This window comes from Meles meles, chromosome 1 (genome assembly GCF_922984935.1).
Source record: "Meles meles chromosome 1, mMelMel3.1 paternal haplotype, whole genome shotgun sequence".
In the NCBI taxonomy this organism is placed as follows: domain Eukaryota; kingdom Metazoa; phylum Chordata; class Mammalia; order Carnivora; family Mustelidae; genus Meles; species Meles meles.
The window spans coordinates 173,265,385-173,285,635 of NC_060066.1; the positions used below are offsets into that span (position 1 = coordinate 173,265,385).

A 20,251-nucleotide genomic window follows, 5' to 3' on the forward strand; every position below is an offset into this window, starting at 1 on the left:
AAACAAAATCTGAATGTAACTAACAGAGCTTTACCTTATCCACTTGCCTGGGATGGTATTTATGCTAATCCTATTCCAAGCAAAAGCAACTCAGACCTCAGCTCTGGGTTCTACACCATCTGTCGACCCACACGCTCTGGATTAGGGTTGCTTGGCTGTGTGGGGACTCATGGGCCAGCTTGAAGGTGTGGAGGGGAGCCACTCATTCAGCACCTATGTACGGAGCCCTGTTAGGGGCCGAACCCTGGGCCAGGCACTGGAGACCCAGAGGAGGGACAGACAAGTTCGCCAATCCCATGAAGTGTGTGCTGTGGTGGGAGTACACCAGAAAAAGAAATAATAACTGAGTATAGTAAGCAAGCTGAGATGGGGTTCAATGCTGTGAAGATGTGTCAGAGAATGGCTTGGGGGTGAGGGCCTAATTAGAGAAGTTGGTGAGGGAAGAGCTCTCTGAGGAGGTGAGACCTGCGTGAACAAGGAGTCACCATGGGGCGGTCCGAGTGTGCCAGGGAACAGTAAACGCCAACACCCCAGCAAAGGGCCGAAGTTGATGAGTTTGAGGAACAGAAGGCCAGAGCAGCTGGAGCCAGGGGTAGGAGACAAGATGGCGAGGGGGCCAGAGAGGTCAGGACCTTGGGGACCTCGTAGGCCTCTTATGGGGTATGTGATGGGAGCCACTGAAGGCTTTACACAGAGGAGTGACATGACCTACAAGTCTGTTCTAGATGCTTGCTCCGGCTGCTAGGTGGAGAACAGATTACAGGAGGGACAAGAGCACACCCGAGGAGACAAGACAGAGGCTCTGGCACTGGGGTGTGGAGAAGAATAAGGGTGGAGGTTCCATTTTGGAGGCAACAAGGAGAGAGAGAGGGAATGTTGAGTGCCCAGCACAGTCTCTGGTGGGTAACAGGAGTGTGCCGTGTGGTACTGTGTGGTAGCTGGGATTTCGATGATTTGATTCTCTACCACACGGCCTCTCCAGAATAGTATCTGATCAGCTCGAGGATTGGCCCGGGGGCCCCCATGATAATGCTTGATGCATATCTCCTCGTGGGCTGTCCGCAAATCATGTCCCCCATGGCCACAGGGGCTGCTTGCCTCTGAAGGGAGCCTCCTCCCACGGGCCATGCGTTTTCTGGCTCTGAGGGAATCCAATCCTGAGTGCTTCCTCAGGAAGCTCTGCTGTCTGCATCAGGCAGGAGAGGACGGGCCTCGGGCATGTGTGGAGACTCACTGATACAGCAGAACCACGGGGAACTCAGGGCCGATGGCAGTCTCGGTCCCTGTCCAGCACGGTGAGATCCCGGGCAGGACCTTGCCTGGTCTTCCAACGCCCTCATTCAGTGCATGTGCACTGAGCTTCGGCTCTGTACTAGACTCTGTGCCAGGGACACGGGACTGAATCAGGCACATCCCTGCCCTGAAACTCAGGAAGGTGGAGGGGGAAACAAAGAGTGCCCGACGTGCCACAGGTGCTCAGGAATTACTGAGTAACCGTGACCTGAGTAGTCAGCCCCTGAGAACGTTCCTCTGCTTTTACTTGAGTCTTTCCTCATCTCAAAAATCTCAAAAAATTTCCCAAGTAGAAATTTCCAGCCCACACTTCGGACCCTCACAGACGGTCCCGCACCTCATTCTCCACTCTCCCTTCAGGCCGTTCTTCCTCTGCCTGCACGTGGGCTCCAGCTATGTGACGCATGTTCCCTGGTCTCTGGCATTCCTCTGACGTGCATATACCTTTCCTTGTACCTGGAGCACCACTCGTCCCACTTACTCCCTGGTAAGCTCCGAGATACCCAGCAAAGCCCAGTTCCAGAGTTAGCGTTTTTGCAAAGCCTTTCTGATTCTCTCCAGACCAGGCCCCACCACAGGCATGGTCAAGCCGTCCCTCCAGGAGGCTCCCATAGCCCTCCACCCATTCCTCTCTAGGGTAGATTGCTGTGGACTGATGCCTCAGTGTCCCCCCAAAGGAAGATGAGCGAGGATACAGAGCCCCCGTCAGCTCCTCTCATCTCAGGGCCTGGCATAGAGGAGTGAGATATGCGGTAAGCATTTTCGTTCATGGGGGTGAAAACGGCATGAGTGTGCCCGTAGAAGAGATAGACGAGAGCCATGAACATGAGCACAGAACGCTCAGCAGGTCTCCAGACAGATTTCAGCCACTGGAGAAAAAGCTGATGGAGAAGATGAAAACCAGATCCCACTCAGAGAGGTGAAAAAGTAGGACAGGAGAACTATTTGGGGTTGTAATAGGGGATATAAATATTATGTTTACGTGATGCCCTCAAGGGCTATTAGCTCTGGGCTCATTTTCCAACATAAATAAGAGAAGATAACCCTTGCCATTAAGGACTTAAGGTCTATTAATAGGGAACAAAATACCTGTACATACAAATATCCTCCCCTTCTTTACCTCGAGACCGTTTCGTGATACTCTCTTATTCAGATGTGGGGATTGAGGCCTGGAGGGTTGAAATAGCTTGTCTAAGGTTGCCAGCTGAATAGCAATGAGTCAATGATGATCTTACTCGAAGGCAGTCGTGAAGAGCTGTGGAGGAAAAAGTCTTGCCAATCACAGAATGTGTGTCTCACACAGCATGTCTGTATTATTTTCTGCATCAAAAACATTACAATACGTGAATTTATATTCACTGCGAAACAACAATCTGATTGGATTATAACCCAAAGTATAAAATAGATACATGTGAGTCTATACTGAAAGGACAGGTAGAGAGACAGATAGATCGATAGATGGACGGACGGATGGATGGATGGATGGGAGAGAATGGACAAATATTCCTTAAGGAAGAATTCCAAATAATATAAGTAGATACTCACCCAGGAAGGGGAGTTTAACCATGACCACCTTTGAGTAGGGTCTGGTGACTTCCCCCAAGGAACAGAGCATGGAAAGGGAAAGAGAGTAACATTATAGTGGAGAAACTGGGCAGACAGTACCTTAACCCAGCCATGGAGGCTAACATCCCCAGCGATAACGTCAGTGGATATCATGTGCCCCTGTCATGCTGTGATGGGAAGGGGAGCTCACCCCTGGGGTACTCCTCCCCCACGACCCATAACCCCAGTTCAGTCAGCAGGACCTCTTCAGACAAACCCAGACTTAGGAACGTTCTACAAAATACCTGGTCAACACTGCTCAAGACTGTCAAGGTCATAGGAAAAAAGGAAGACAGGGAAACTGGTCACAGAGCAAGGAAGACTGGAGAGGCATAACGAGTAAAGGCAGTTCAATCCCAGATTGAATCCTGGAACAGAAAAGGAACATTAAGTGAATTTTCTGGTGAAGCTGGTGAAGGCTGAACGAGGTCCGGAGTGTAGTTCACAGTAACATAGCAATAGCAGAGTTCTCATTTTGACAAACGTACCCCACTACTGCACCATGTAACAACAGGGAAAATCAGGTGAGGGCCATATAGGAGCTCCCTGTGTGATCTCTGTCACTCTTGTTAAGTCTAAAATTATCCCCAAATAAAAAGTCTATTTTAAAAAATCAGGTAAGGGGAGGGAGAGTCCCTCCTCCACCACTTTACCCAAAGCCTCCTTCTGAACTGGGTACACACACATACACATCTTCTTCTTCAATATGTTCCTGCAGGTTCCTCCCCCTTATATAAGTGGTTCAGCCAGTCCCTATTGTTCAGTAACTTCCCTTTCTCCATGGACAATATGTATCAGTGGTGTGTCTGTGTCAGTAGCTTTTCAGTACAGATCTACGCTGTCCAATACAGTAGCCACTAGCCGCAAGCGACTACTGAACGCTCGGAAATGCAGTTAGTCCAAACTGAGATGTGCTGTGCAGTGTGAAATACACATCAGATTGCGAAAACTTAGTACAAAAAAAGTGAGTAAAATATCTCAATTGTTATGCTGATTACATGTTAAAGTGATCCTATCTTCAGTGTATAAAGCGCAAATATATCATTAATTTCATCTGTTTCCCTTGACAGTTTTTCACGTGGCTCCTGGGAAATTTAAAACCACATATGTGGCTGACTCGTGTTATATTTCTATTGGACAGTCCTGCTATATAAACTCATTCTTTTTCTCGGCTGCATAGGGTCCCCCAATCTGTAAGTACCACACTTTATTCAACCATTCCTTTTCGAATGGAAATTGAGATAACTCCTAAAATTTTATTACTGACCACACTGCAATTAAATCTTTGCAATGCCTCCTTTATGTGCTCATAAAAATCTTCCTCTAGAGTAGGGGCTGGCCAACCAAAGCCATGGACCAAATGCCACCTGCTTCCATCAAGTTTTACTGGAACACAGCCCCACTCGTTCATTTCCATATTGTCTATGGCTGCTTTTGCACTCCAGCACGGGAGCTGAGTACTTGTGAGAGACCATATGGCCTGCCAAGCCTAAAATATTTACCAACTCTCCCTTTATAGAAAAGTTTGCTGACACTTGATCTAAGAGTTGTTAACCGACAATTCGGAGGCTATGCTGCAGGTCCAATTCCCCAGAGAGGAGACCATGAGATGGAGATTAGCAAACAGGAAGTTTGTTAGGTATTGTGTGGCCTTATGATGTGGTGGATTCGATGGGCTCCAGCTTACAGTGAGCAGCTGTGGCTGCACGGCCGAAAGCCATGGGTTCTGCCGGGTCATATGGTTCTCACAGCATGGCCACTTGTACTTGTTTAGTGCTTCTTCCCTGGTGGGTGTGAACATGAACTACAGTGAACTTCACATTTGGTGTTCACTCTCATAGTCCATCCGCATGCCTGTACCCCAGATCTCTTTGTCCCCAATTTTCCAATCTTATCCTTTCGGACCCCTAACCAACCTGCCAAGCCATTCACCACTGCCCATCAGATCCATGTCTAGTCTAACCATGGACCCCCTTTCCTTCCACAAAAGGTGGATGACTGAGTGTACTATTCACAGCTTGTGCACTGGAAGGATTTCCTCCTCCACCATCTTTCAAGGACACTGTAGTGGACCCTGCAATATAACAACAGTCTATTTTTGGCTCGTTCACACGTACTGAGCTGACCCACCCATCAACAAAGCTTGGCTTTTATTTTCTCCTCCTCCTCCTCCAACCGGAGGGAAGGAGCTCCTCTGGCAGCCGTAGGGGACCTCAGGGAAAGGCGCTGGTACAAAGATGGAGGCTGACCTAAATGGCTGGGCCACCTGCTCATGCAGCTGTCTTTTGCCCTTTGGCCCTGCTGTGCCCCATCCTGATTGTACCATGTCTATCAAGATGAATTGCTGTTGGCCTTGTGTGACCTTCGGATATGGTGGATCTGACAGAATCCAGCTTATGATGAACACCTTTCACTGTACGGTCGATGTGATGAGCTGTGGTCAGCTGATCTGTCTCTACCAGAACCCTTAGCCGTGAGGCCTCTGACTCTTCGTAGTGTCTTCTTCATGGCTGCATCTCATGAAGGCTTCCAGTATACGTGTCGTTCATTGCCCATCTGGCCCAGTTTGATGTTTTGCAAGGTGTCTAGGCAGGATAGGTCTTCTCAGACTGGCTTGAGAGAGGACAGGAAGGTTAACAGCCCTGGGGCAAGGCTGTTGCAAGCGAATGTGAACTCTTTCCATTAGGGAAGGACATGAAAAACGCTCCCCAGGCTGACCACACAGCGAGTAGCTGAGGATGGGTTGACGTGCTCTAGGAAAGAAGCCACGTGCGGCACAGAGGCTGCAAACAGAACTACCGATGGTTGATTTCACTGTAGTTCACGGTCATCTTCCAGGATCCTTCTGATTTGTGCAGGGACCAGACCAGTGAGTGGAACAGAGATAATGAGATCACCGTCCCCACATCCTTTAGATCTTCAAGGATGGCATTAATCCTTGCCCTTCCCCGCTTATTAGTAAGGTTGAGCATCTTCTAATATGTTTATCAGCTTATTTCCTTTTCTTTGCATTCCCATAATTCATAATCATTTGTCTGTTTCATTCATTAGACTGTGAGCTTCTTGGGGCCAGAGACGATGTCTCATTTATCCCCATGACCCTTGGACCTGGCTGGTAAGAGCTCAACAAATATGCACTGAATGAACAATTTGAACAGGGTGAACAAGCAGCATTCGATTGGACATCCTGGGTTCCTTGATCTTGAAACTAAGCTCCTTAGCTTATGGGTAAGGCTGTCCCTGACAGCAATTTTATCATTTTGGTTGATTTAAAAGAAAACACAATGTCATCCAATCAAACCATCTCTCTTTTGAAACCAAGGCAGTGTCACCGACCTAATCAGAGCTCCCAAAGCCTTGTTTTCTGGATGGACTCCCTTTGATAGCAATAATGGGCAGTAACAAGCTGAGCCCCCTCCCCATCTGGCTGTGATAAACGCACCCCAAACACATTACAAATCTCAAAATGAGGCTCTGGGGCCTGAGGCTGCAGCAAAAGAAAACCAAGGTTGACAAGCACAAGTTTAAGAACCTGATATTCTATAAATGAAAAAAGGCCAGCTGCCTGTTCCTTCACTACTGAACAAAGTAAATGCATTATCTGAGCTTCCTGCCATTTTTCAAACCTGGGACTCTCTAATGATATCTGTTTGATCAACTCTAAACTTCATTTGTTTAAAAAAAAAAAATCTCTCATCGACTGAATCTCAAGTGTGTCTTTCCTTTGCCTTTAAGTTTTTGGGCTTAAATTTTAAAAAATTTTTCTTAAATAGGCTTACGTGGGAACATTTTTACCTTCGTAAAACACACACCTTACTAGGTTTCTCACCTCCTCAAAAACTTCTCATGCCTCCCGTTATCTGAAGGCCAACATCCAACTCCGGCACAAGACCTCTGAGGACCTGGCTACATTTTTTATATTTTTTTGCCCCATTTCTCTCCACCATTCCTAAGAACTTTACGCTCCCAGCACACATTACTTGCCTCTACTGAAACAAGCCATGCCCTTTCTACCGGAGCTTTTGCACAGGCACTGCTCCCCCTGCGAAGAACTCCTGCCTTTTGAGAGTTAGTTCAAACATTAACTCGCTGTGAAGACTTTCCTTCTCTTAGAGCAGTGTTAATTGTTCCTTTTCCCAATTTCTCAACATTTTAAATAAACACCTGCAGTAAATATCTCCTATCTTATAATTATTTATCTATGTGTCTGTCTCCCCACCAGACTAAGAGCTCCCCAAAGATAGAAATTACATACCATATATTAATTTCCCCAGGGCCAGTCCAGTCCCAGAAACGCAGGCGACAGGCGACATGTTTGCTGATTGAATGAATGAAAAGACCCAGTCCCTACCCAAGGGCGCAGAACCTCCAATTTAACCACAAGGAAGGGACCGAAAAGCTACTGGAGTGGACTTTAATGGCACTTAATTTCCCAATTTCCTCTAGCAACTGAACACACCAGGAAGACATATTGATGCCTAGACTTACAGGTAACTCAGAGGTCTCAGGAACCTCTCTGAACCCAGTTCAGGATCAGGATCTGACCCTTTCACTGGACAGGTTGGAGCTAAGAGGAGCTTCTTAGTGGCTGGGCAAGCTTATGTGAGTGTCTGCGAGCCTCCTTCCCTTTGCCAAGCACTCAGAATAGCTCCATTAACGTTCATGGAAATTCTGCACATGCATCAAGGAGAAAACAGCCACAAATAACACAGCCTGCTTTCCAAATCTCCAAAGCACATCTCTGCAATCATTCCACTTTCTAACTATCACCACTAAAGTCTTTCAGCCAGACAGCAATTTGTTTTCAACTTACTCTGGGTTCCTAAGTTAGCAGAACTCTTTGGATGTTTATAAATGAAGCTTCCTCCTTCCTGTCCCTCTCCCTGCTCCAGCTTCTCTTCCACACAGCCCAGTAATAAGAAACTAACCAGTTCCTGCTTGCAATCAGTCCAGACTCCTTCACTTTGTGCTCAAGACCCTTCAAATTTGTCCTGGTCCTTGCCTTTCTCTCCAGCCTCATCTCCAGGTAATTTCCTGCAGGTGTCTCCCACTCTAGCCATCCCAACCACATCCCAGGTACCACAGTTCTGAGGTTTTCCATACAACTCAACCACCCAATTACCTATTTCTGTCCTTTCAGACTCTACACAGGTAACACCTCCTCCAGGAAGCATTCCCTGATTGGATTAGATGCCTTCTCTGTATGCCTACAACAAGTCGTTCAACTATTCAGTAAATGGTTATGAAGACCTAGCTTGTGCCAGGGCTCTGTTCTAGGTGTTGGACGTACAGTAGGAACAAAACAAAGACTCTGCTCTCAAGCTTAAATTCTTAGAGGTGTAGGTGATGGGCAATGAAGAAATAACTATTTCAAATGGGGGATAAATAGTCTGAAGAAAATAAAACAGGTTAGGGTATTAAACAATGATTGTGAGAGGCGGCTGTTTTATGTAGGGCAGTCAGTGAAGGCCTCTCTGATAAGGCAAACAGAGACCTGAATTGAGCGAAGACAGGAACATGCAGATATCCTCGGAAAGAGCACTGTGATCAGGGGAAGAGGTAAGTGCAAAGTCCACAAAGCAGGAATGTGTCTGGTGTGTGTATCTGGAACAGTAAGGGAGCCAGTGGGACCACACAGGGGTGAGAAAAGGAGAGAATTTTAGGAAATGAGGTCAAAGAGGCAGCCAGGAGCCAGATCAAGTTGAGCCTTGCAGGACACGGTAAGGGCTTGGGATTTTGCTCTGAGAGAAGGCACTAGAAGGTTTTGAAAAGCTAGGATCTGTTTTACATTTTCAAAGGTTCGTTTGAGCTACTGTGTGGATTCTAGACAATAAAGGGAACGAGGGTGGAGGCAGAAAGGGCACAGACACCTGCACATCCATTAATTCCAGTTATGTACTGGGTACTACTATGGGACAAGCACTCATCTAGGGAAGAGAAACAGGAATTCCAAATTCTGGCAGGATTTCTGAAGGAAGTTATAATCGAGTGCAGACAGGATCAAGAGCATAACCATAGAACATGTGGGTATGTATAGAACAGCATACAGGGTATTACAGTAGGGATTAGGTAGACAGCAGCATTCCAGAGAAAGAGAACAACATGAGAAAATGCTCAGAGTGGGGGGTGTCACGATGGGCTTTCCCGTTTCGATATGTCACTTTGTCTCTAGCACAGAGAAGTCAGTTGGAAGACATTAAGACTGGAGGCAGAAGGACCAGTTAGGAAGCCGTGTGGTCATCTGGACAAGAGAGGATAAAGCCTTGAAGTCGTACTAGAGATGGAGAAGAGACAAGAGAGTCTAGGTCTATGTGAGAGGTGAAACCATCAGGACATGACTGGGGCGGGGGGAGGAAGGCCATGAGGAGCCTAGGCTGTCCCCCAGGTGTCTAGCTGAAGTGCCAGTATTGCCAAGTGAAAGAAGACAGGTCACATTTGAGATGCCCACGAGACATCTGGGAGATAGTGCCTGAAACTCAGGAGACAGGTATGGGCTGAAGATACAAACTGGAGCGTCCCCAGCATGCACACGGTACCTAAGAACATGCATGGGGGAAATCGACCAGGAAGACCGAACACGTCAAATAGACTTGAGTTTTGAATTGTAAATCTGCCACTCACCATCTGTGTGACCCTGAGGTTACTAAACCTTCTGAGCCTCACTTTCCTCATCTCTAATTAGGTACTACTAGCATTATTAATTTTCTAAATGTCTCCCACAGTGCCAAGCACATGGTTAAGTGGTCAGTTATTATTCCAGCTCTAAGAGTTATGAGCAGTGGGGAACCAAACAAGATACTCTGCTTGGGGAGCCTCGCGGTCCCATTTGTAGCTACTGCTAGGGATCCCCGGTGCCCCAAGGAATGGGTGGTCAGTGAGTAGGTGCTAAACAAATGAAGAAGTCCAAAAAATGGAAATACAACAGATGAGAGGGTTAAACAGGATTATTAAACCACGAGGTAAGGATCAACGTCAATGCTAATAAATTATCTTAGGAAAGGTATCTAGCACTTAGAAGGCAGATGACATTAGGCCCCTCCCCTTTGTCCTTGCTTTTTAACTTAACCCCTCTATTTTTTTTTTTATTTTAATCTCCCCCATTCCACTGGCCCTGTCTTTTCAGATTATAAACATGCGCTAGTCTCCCCTAACCTAAAAAGCCTTCCTTGGGTCTATCACCCTCAAACTCTTGTCCCATCCTTCTTTATTTTCACCAGCTGTCCCCTTTCTCATCCCCCAAACACTTTTGAATGAACAGGACACACCTTTTATTTTAGGCAAAAAAAAAAAAAAAGCCCCAGTTTATTATTACTTTAAAAGAGCAATGCTATTTACGTAACTGTTCAAGCAGCCCTATACAGCGGCATTTCATTTTAGGATATAGATGTATTTTTTTTTCCTACCATGGTATTCGTTTCAAGAGAAATTTCATTATGTATCTTCTGCGGAGTCCTAAACCAAGAGGCAGTGTATTCAAATAAACCCCAAGGTGTGGGGAGGCTTCAGGCCAGCTCCTCATTAGAAGCCTCAGCATGGGGGCTCCGGAGACCAATGCAGAAGGTCTTCCAGGGAGAGCTGCAATGTTCAGATAAGTGAGTTCTGGAGAGAAGGGGTAGTTGGCTGGCTCCAGCAGGCTCACCCCTGGGGTAGAGCAAAGAGAACAGACAGGGGAGTTCTGAGAGGCACAGGAGCTGTCTAAACTCAGGGGGACGGGACTGAGCGAGCCGCCGTGGTAATTGAGTTTCAGTTACCCGCAGGGTGGCGAAATCAAGTAGTCACTTCGTCTGCCTGACATGGGGGAGTTTAGAGGTGTCCTTGGCACACTCACAGTGAAATCCGTCCCCCTCTCACCGGGCTGGGTGACGGCGACCCTACTGAGCTCCCCAGTGACAGCCAGCCACGTCCCGCGTGGCGGCACAAGCGCACTAGAGCTAATGAAACCTCTCCTGCCGCCCGGCCCGCGGGGCTCTCGGCAGCCCGCCTGGAGGAATGGCATCAGGGGAAAATTCAGCGCCACTGGCAGCAGCCGCCACCCAAACTCTGAAAGGTCTTTGAATGGCGGAGAGAGGGGCCCATTTTGCTTTCTGCCCAGCCCAGCACTGGAACCATCCTCGGGTCATTTTTTGTGGTTCTGTACAAACGTGCCGACTGGCAGCGAGCCGTTCTTCACCTGAGCCCGGATTTCAGCTCGGTGCTTTAATGTGAAGACCAGGGCTCTCACGGTCCGCCGGTATGGCCCGTTAATGAGGCGGGAGCAGAGATGAAACGCTTCCTGCTCGATATTTTCAACCAGTAGGTGATCCATCTAAAAAACAGCAAAATTATCAAATTAGGGCCTTGCGTTGCATACAGATTAAAAGCGAGAGAGGCTGGAGCACTCTGCTCAGAGGCCTCCATTAATCAACTGAGATTCAAGGACATCTACTTCCTGTCACAAGAGAAACAGGAAGAGCAAATTAATTCCACCCTAGCAATTAAGGAACAAGGCCATGTGCTTAGTGACAGGGACCTCAGTCACAACCCCTGCCGGGTGGTAATATTTGCCATTATAACAGGAAACTGGCCGGCACTAAGCAACGGGTACTGGGCCCTGTACTCTACCAACCAGGAAACCAAGACCAAGGATAATAAATCAGTGTAACAGTTTATACTTTCTTTGGTTTGTTTTTAAAATGCCTTCTAACCCCTTACAGCATTTCAGAAACACGGGGTCTGGGTCTTGATATGTGTGTAGAGCAGCTTATAAATCACTTTTCACATTGAATGCTCACAGCTCCTGTTACCTCATTTTCTCGATGAGGAAATAGGTTCAAGGGTGAAGAAAGGTTCAAGGTCTTACAACTAAGAGGCAGAGCCAGGACTCTGACGTAGGGCCCTCACCCCAAAGTTCGCGTTCCTCTTCTTTCCCCCTACTAACTGGCCCCTTACATTGGGAGGGACCAGGTGAGTCTGAAGAGAGCTCTGCGGGGCCAGCTGAGCAGAACAGGCCTGGGGGATGGGACCTGCAGCAGTTCCGGGGTGGTCCAGCTCCGGCCCAAGCCCTCCTCAAGTCACAAACCTCATCGGAGTAGCACAGGTCTGGATCTCTGTCCACGGTCAGGTTCCAGGCCAGACTGAGGTGCTGGTCAGGAGTTCCCCTCACTACCCTCCTTTCCAGGCCCATCTCCACTACTCATCTTGCCAGCCCAGCCTGAGCAAGCAAAGCACTCTGACGTACTGCTGGGCCTCTGCCCATGTACAGGCTCCCTCAGCAAGGTCCACTTTTCCCAGGAAACATGCCTATTTGCATGTCAAAGCTGAGCTAAAAACCAAAAAGCTAGAAAAGCAAATCCGAGCCTAAAGGACTGGAAAGTCTTCATTGTGTGGCCACAATGTCCTAAGCTTTCCCTTAGACGTTTTCGTAATATAATGATCTATTTTTTTGGTTCCTTGAAAAGAGGAAACAAATTTCTTTTTCTTGCTTTTTCCATTCCCTCCTTACCACGCCACTCATTCAAATACTTAGTCAGCACTTACTATGGGCCAGGCGCTGTGCATGGGCTGAGGAAAAAGCAGCAAACAAGGCTGACAGTCCTTGACTCCATGGAGAGCACAGCCCCATTGGAGAACGGTAGAGAACAGGATTCTGAGTATACCGAGTACTAGGAAAGGGGATAGGAGTTAAGTGCTGAGCTGCAGAGCTATGACACAGGGCCCCATCCCAGGAAGACAGCACCTGGCTTCGGGAGGGAATGATGTTTGATCCGAGAACTCTCTGGGCCAGGTGAAGGGCGTTTGCCTCATGAGAAATTCACTGAGCTCTGCGTATGTTTCTGGGCATTTTCCTACGTATGTACTATACTTCTGTTTAAAAGAAAAGTTTAAGAAAAAATTGTACCAAAAATAAAAAAGGAACGCCTGATATTTGATAAAATGTCCTCACATAAAAGAGAGACCAACAGACCAAAACAAATAGAAGAAGGAACTTGGAAGAAAGAAGGACCAGGCAGAATGTAGAACAGGACTGAGAGAGAAAGACAGAGACTATCTAGGCCCAGACATGTGCCTCCATGTAGCAGACAAAAGGTAAAAGATGTTCAGGGAAGTTTGTGATCCTGATGACTATCTCCGAGGCTTGTGCTGGAGTGAGAGCACTTGGCACTATGGTTCTCCAGAACCCAGATTCCTTGGGCTTTTCATGGACTCCTGGGTAGGCACCAAAGTCGCCCCCTGCCTGAGGCAGCCCTGGTACCAGACTACTTTAGTAGGAGGCAGGAAGGGTGGCTGTCGGCCCACCGCGCAACAACGCTGCCAGAGAAGCCCCTCATCCCCGGGGGAGGATGGTCAGTCACTGTTCAGACTCACTTAATGTGACAGACAGGAGGAAGTCTTCATTTTCCTTTTTTTTTCTTCCTTTCTTTTTTCTTTTTGAGGACAGTGGTTGTGGGGGAAGAAGGGTTTGTGTGCATTTGCAAAAATACATCATGGCCATTCCATTACACTATAGTCTATATAGAAAAAAGAACTTTGAGAAAGCCTTGGAATTCACGTAACTACATATCATCCATGCTTCATTCACCAAACAGCTACTGAATCACTACTCTGAGTCTGGCCACATCAGTATTGGAGACACTGAGCAGAAAAGACCTGACCCCTGCCCTCTGGGCAAAGTGGAGAGAGGAGGCGCCCTGGATGCAGATAGTGGAGGGGGAGAAGGGTGGGTTCCTTACCAGAGCTGTGATGGGAAAAGCAAGCAAGCACCTAACTATTCTCATGCATGCCTCTTGTTAAATGAAGGCCAATCACAATGAGGAAAAACATCATTGGTATTAAAATGTAAATCATAAGCGAAGATAAGTCATCACACACCCACGCCTACAAGTTCATCGCACAAAGTGAAGAGCGTCTATCTTGTAACTGCCTTGGGATATTTCAAGCCTACCCAAGTTATTTAGAGTTGTTGAGTTCTTCCCAGTGGGTCCTAACCTGGTGATTCAGGTTAAGTTTTGGGTGAAAGGACCAGAGTCTCACTGAGACCTTGAGAAAGAGAGGTTTTGCTGTGAGATACATCCATATGAGTGGGAATGGGAGCAGGAATGGGATACATCTGAACAGAGGGGAGTGGGAACAAGAAACCTAAGGATTTAGTCAGGAATCACATCCTTTCTCTTGTGGGTCTCCAGATCTGCCTGGTCTCTTTCTCACATGTTCTTGCCCCTCTCCTTTTGCCTTACTCACTACCAATTTTTTTTTAAAGATTTTATTTATTTATTTGACAGACAGAGATCACAAGTAGGCAGAGAGGCAGGCAAAAAAAGAGGGGGAAGCAGGCTCTCCATTGAGCAGGGAGCCCAATGCGGGGCTCGATCCCAGGACCCTGAGATCACAACCCGAGCCGAAGGCAGAGGCTTTAACCCACTGAGCCACCCAGGCGCCCCTACTCACTACCAATTTTAAGCGCTTTATTCTTTCCCCCTGTGCTACACATCTCTAGCCAGTTTCTACTCCCTCACAACTCCCCCAACATCCCTTCTGCTTCAACGCTCCCACCGTTGTCCTTGCTATTTCCTAGTTCACACTTCTCAGAGACAGAGCACCTGATGTGCTTCTCAGGTGCTTATCTATTTGTACCTGTAAGTTAACTGCGTGTTATTCAGTTGTCGCGTCACAGACAAACTGGCTTTAGCTGGGCAAGACCTAAGACATGACCACCCAGCGCTGTCTTTCCTCAAGGATTCTGGACCCAGTGGGAAACGGTGCCGTAATCGATTAGTGATGTCTGCCACCTCTGTAAGCTCTTTTTTTTTTTTTTTTGTTTAAAGATTTTATTTATTTATTTGACGGGGGGAGGGGGAGAGATCACAAGCAGGCAGAGAGAGAGGAGGAAGCAGGCTCCCTGTGGAGCAGAGAGCCCGATGCGGGGCTCGATCCCAGGACCCTGAGATCATGACCTGAGCCGAAGGCAGCGGCTTAATCCACTGAGCCACCCAGGCGCCCCCTCTGTAAGCTCTTTAAAAGCAAGGTGAGGTCCTCTTCACGTGTGTACCTCAAGTGCAGAGCTTCCCACATTGTCTAGTGACCATTTGCCAATCTCCCTCCGAAGACAGTGAGTCCCTCGAGGGCTGTTACCATGTTGGTTCATTTCTGAATCCCTGCTCTATCCCAAGCACTGGTATGGGCACACAGCAAGTGCTCGGAAGTTATTTGTTAAGCGAGTAAACGAGTATCCCTCTTCCATGTGTGTACCTCCCTGCTTTCCTGTTCTTTTGGTGACATTCTAGACCCAACAGATAAGATATGAAATATAATGTTTCTACTTTAATACGTATCTTCTGGCTTGGAAAATCCTACCCATTAACAAAGGCCAATTTAACTGTCATCTCTTCCATGAAACCTTCCCAGATTCTCTCATCCGATCTCACCGTTCTGTCCTTTGTGTGTCTGTACCATTTGCTAGTACCACTATTTCAGACATATTTTCATCCTGCCTTATATTTAGTTAGTCATTCACAGGCTCTCAGCCAGGAGACAGTAAGCTTTCTTAAGCCCAGGGAATGGACTCATTTATGTTTATATTCTTTCCGGCACCAGCAGTAGTAGTACTAAACATTTGTTGAACTGAATATCCACTGGAAGCAAACTTTGTATGAGTTTTCCAATAGCATGATTGGATTTGTACACATCTACCCGCACTCCTCTTTGACCACTTGAATACATTTATGAGAGAGCTGGTCTAAGCCAGAGGTGCAGTCTGAGGCCATTAAACAAAGAGAAAACTAACAGTCCCATATGGGGACGTACCCCTGACCTGGATCTCATTAGCACCATCTGACAACCAACTGGGCCAACCAGCCAGTGTTTCATAACTCTTAATGATACAGGCTCACTTTGAGAATCAGGTTCATTTTTTTTAATGACATAATAGGAAAATGATCACAGGCCGTGAGGTAGGAAGGAGAGTGGATAATGAGGAAGGGGAAGTAAGAGAATGACACCACAGGGGACGTTCATATGAGGAAAGATCTAAAAGACAGGGAAGAACAAAGAAGATCCAGAAGGGAGAGAAAGTAAAGGGGAATGGGGCATGGGTCTCAAAAGTGGAGTTTTTATTCATCTATCCCATTATTCCAAGAACAAGGAAACAATCCATACATCTGGAAAGCAAGACCTGTACAGAGTAATAAAGAGACGCACCTTTTGGCTATATGTGTATATTCTTCATCTGTGGCTTTTACTACTAAAGGATATGACCAAAACAAACACCATGGAAACATTTTTTTTCCGCAAGAATATAATGTGTGATTTTGCAAAAACACATGCTAGGATTAAATTGTAAAGGCTTTTAAGTCACTGGGCCGGTAACTTACCCAGTGGTTTACTCCTGCCTGATAAAGTACATTTCTAGAGATCTGATGTCTGACTTGAATGCACTCAACATTGGTTACTGTCAAAGACCAGATACCAGATGAGATGGTTCACTGATTTACCCTAACATGGAAATGTTTCAGATGATGATAGGTGCTAGGAGTTTACGTTATATAAAAGTGTTTATATTTATATTCCCTGACATATCAAACTGATAAAAGTACTATCAAATGCTGTTTATGCAAGGAAAACAGATTGATTTTTTTTTTTTTTTGTCGAGGAAGATGATAAGATGCACATTTTTTAATTTAAAAAAATTATTCTTTGGGAACAAAACCATTCAACTATGCTTAATCTGATATTTTTTCCAATTACATTGGAAAGCACTAACGAATGTATCACTTTTTTAACTTTGCTTTGTAACACTTGAGTGCTTACCACTTGATGTGCCATTTAAAGGATAATTAATGGATAAACTAAAAGGATAATTATTATGGAGTTTAATATAGCAGGCAAACTGCTCATTAATCCATACAAGCATAGCTTCGTTATTATCATTTACTTAAAAAGATACCACAGGGAGCTGGTATTTACCACCACATTAACTACATATTATATACCCACAATCTATGTTTCTGCAATAATTTTGGCTTATTTTAAAAATAAACTTTATGGGGGCGCCTGGGTGGCTCAGTGGATTAGGCCGCTGCCTTCGGCTCGGGTCATGATCTCAGGGTCCTGGGATCGAGCCCCGCATCGGGCTCTCTGCTCCGCGGGGAGCCTGCTTCCTCCTCTCTCTCTGCCTGCCTCTCTGCCTACTTGTGATCTCTCTCTCTGTCAAATAAATAAATAAAATCTTTAAAAAAAAATAAAAAAAAAATAAAAAAAAAATAAAAATAAACTTTATGTAAAATATTAAATAGCAAATCTTGTTGGCTAATCGACACTCTGCAAAATAAGGCTTACAATCTTTACATTTTTTTCTTTCTTCCAAGGGTTTAATAGTCATATTAAAGCTTCCTATAGGAAAAGTTAGGCAAACTTACAGCAATATTAATTCACTGTAAATATCAAATAGACATTAAAATTACAAATATGAAAAATAAATATATATAGAAAAGGATATACAAAATGGCCCTGATATCGATTGAGATGTAAAATAAAACACAAATGTAAATAATTGTCAATTTTCTGCAGTTATTTAAATAATCAATAAAAGCATCTTATGGAACATTTGGCATATGAGTAGCGCTTAATAAATATGGTATAATCATTAACTTGCCCAATATTCATTTAAAGAGCTATAATAATTTAACAAACAGGAAATGTACCAAAATGTTAACAAGATTATGTCTGGCAGTAGGTTCAATGGTGATTTTGCTTTTCCTTTCTTTTTTTTTAAGATTTTATTTATTTATTTGACAGAGATAGAGATCACAAGTAGGCAGAGAGGCAGGCAGAAAGAGAGAGAGGGGGAAGCAGGCTCCCCGCTAAGCAGAGAGCCCGATGTGGGGCTCAATCCCAGGACCCTGGGATCATGACCTGAGCTGAAAGCAGAGGCTTTAAACCCACTGAGCCACCCAGGCGCCCCTTGCTTTTCCTTTCTATATTTTCTCATTTTCTAGCATAAGACCCAAAATGCCATTTTTAAAAAGTAAATAACATACCACACGTCCATTTACCTTTCTTTTATAGATTCCTAATCGAGATAGAAAGGTTAAAATATTTTTTCAGAGAATGCAGTGACAGTTCTAGCATTTAGACCTAGACTTTTGAAACTGTTTCTTTTGTTAATCATATTAAATTATTCTTCAAGGACACTTTAATAGGGATACCTGAAGAGGAAAAAATATGGATGTTATGTCTGATTTTTCTGGAATACTAACTGACCTGTAAAATTTGTTTACGATGATTAATATCACTGTTAATGAGCAGAAATCCTTCTTCTAGCTCCTGTACCTCAAAAACCACTAACGTCTGAACTGTGAACTGTGAAGACGACAGAGATTATGTCTAGTCAACTGATTATATGCCTTGGAACTAAAAGTATGAGTGTTAACAAAAAATGGGGGAGTAGAGTCTTTCCAACAGACACCATTTATTTTGCCAACAAAATTCCACAGCACAGTCCACACCAGAATTTTTGTTTTGCTGGGAAGGGGAAGAATTTTAAATAGGAAGGAACCAATATCCATTAAGTAACTTCTAATCACCACACACTCTACTATTCCTTTGTATAAATGTTTCATTTAATCTTTCCAATAATTACAGGTAGTAGGAATTAGAACACTCATTTTACTGATAACAAAAATCAAGTCTCAGAAATGTTCAGGGGTTTGCCTAAAATGACACAACCAGTACGTACTAGAGCTAGCGTTTTAATCCAGGTCTTGCTCCAAAGCCTGCAATCTTTCTAGCATACTATCTCCCAGAATGCTTATAAATCCAGAATCCTTAAAGAAAAAATTAGTTAGAATAAAGCTATAGCACTAAGACCACGAAAGACTTATGAAAATGTGAGGCTCACTTAACTAAGAGAATCGTGTTCCAACCAGGACATTACCTCTAATTCCAAGGCTTCTGAGAGTAACTTCTGGGCATTTTTCCTGAATGTCTCCGTTTTGGGGTCGCTCCGCACTTCAATAGAAGGTCTGTCTAAATGTTTTTCCATGAAAGTTCTCCACTCAGTATAAACTTCTCCGGCAAGACAAGCCACTTCTGGATCTGAGTGCTGACGCATCTTATTCACAGTGTGACCTGGAACAAGAAAGGAGAAACCAAGGGAAAGGTGGCTCTGGTGTCTTCTGAAAAGGACAGGAACAGACGAGCTGATGTATGGCACGAGAAAGTCATTCACATACCTGAAGCTGTAAAAGCTCTTGTGCAAATGAAGACCCATTTCTCAAAGGCTGAGAGAACCAGATAATCACAGTGGGAGAATCACTGGACTAGCCAATGCAATAAGTTAAACAATGGAAGCATGATCAATAGATACTTAAAATAGAACAATTAAAAGTATCAACTCCTTCATTCAAAAATTGCAAGAAAAGGAAATGAATTAAGCATTTATCTTGTCTTCCTGGTACATATTCTATTTCAGAACAACTAAATAGCCCTACTTATTGAGGGAACGTTCTTTATTCAGCTAATAAGTGTGAAAAGATTGACAGAATTTTTAAACATTTCGTAGCCCGTGATGAAGTAATTCATTCGGGTGACAAGCATCAGTGGATGAACTCATTCAATGAAAGGCTGATGGAGAAATTTATAATGGAGGGATGAGCTGTCAGCACCGGAACCACTAATCAATCTTAGCACCCCTGAGAGTGGGACTCTCAGACAGAGGTGGCACTTCACAGCCCTACCTATGAATAGTCTTGCAACCTTCCTCCCAAAGAAAACGAGGAACCAGAGTCCAACCAGTCATTCAAAGCTAACCTCTGGTTTGCAGAAAATAAGAGACAGAGGAATGAGTTAAATTATAGTATGAGGAAAAAGATAAATCCAGAATGTGAGACACTCCGTAGGACCGCAGACCTGATTTCTTCAATAGTCACTGGCATTAAAAAAAAAAAAAAAAATTATAATTAGCTTTTTATTTGAGTGTAGTTGACGCAGTGTTACATCAGCTTCAGGTGTATAACATAGTGATTTGGTAAGTTTTTCCACTATGCTATGCTCACAAGTGCGGCAACCATCTGTCACCATAGAACACTAGGACAATCCCATTGACTATACTCCTTCTGCTGAGTCTTTTATTTCCGTGACTTATTCCTCCCATAATGGAAGCTTGTATCTCCCTCTTCCCTTCACCTTTTTGCCCAGTCCCCACTTCCCTTCCCTTTGGCGGCTCTCAGTTTATACTCTTGTGTTTACAGGTTCTGATTCTATTTGTTTGTTTATTCATTTGTTGATGGCTTTTTTTTTTCTTAAAGGGGGTAAGGTTATGGACTGCTATAGAGAGTCTTTTGAGTTCAAACTACCAAATTCAATGCATGATTCCAATCCT

General features: G+C 45.0%; 1 protein-coding gene across 1 annotated transcript in view; it reads right to left on the reverse strand.

The window, feature by feature from the left end:
* Positions 1–10,178: 10,178 nt before the first annotated feature.
* Positions 10,179–20,251, reverse strand: part of TCEANC2 (transcription elongation factor A N-terminal and central domain containing 2) — a 37,437-nt gene continuing 27,364 nt past the window's right edge. The window contains exons 4-5 of the mRNA XM_046016249.1: positions 18,806–18,999; positions 10,179–11,203 (exon numbers count right to left, since the gene is read on the reverse strand). Of these exons, the coding sequence (XP_045872205.1) occupies positions 11,015–11,203; positions 18,806–18,999 (383 nt within the window). The 3' untranslated portion in view covers positions 10,179–11,014. The remainder of the gene's footprint in view (positions 11,204–18,805; positions 19,000–20,251) is intronic.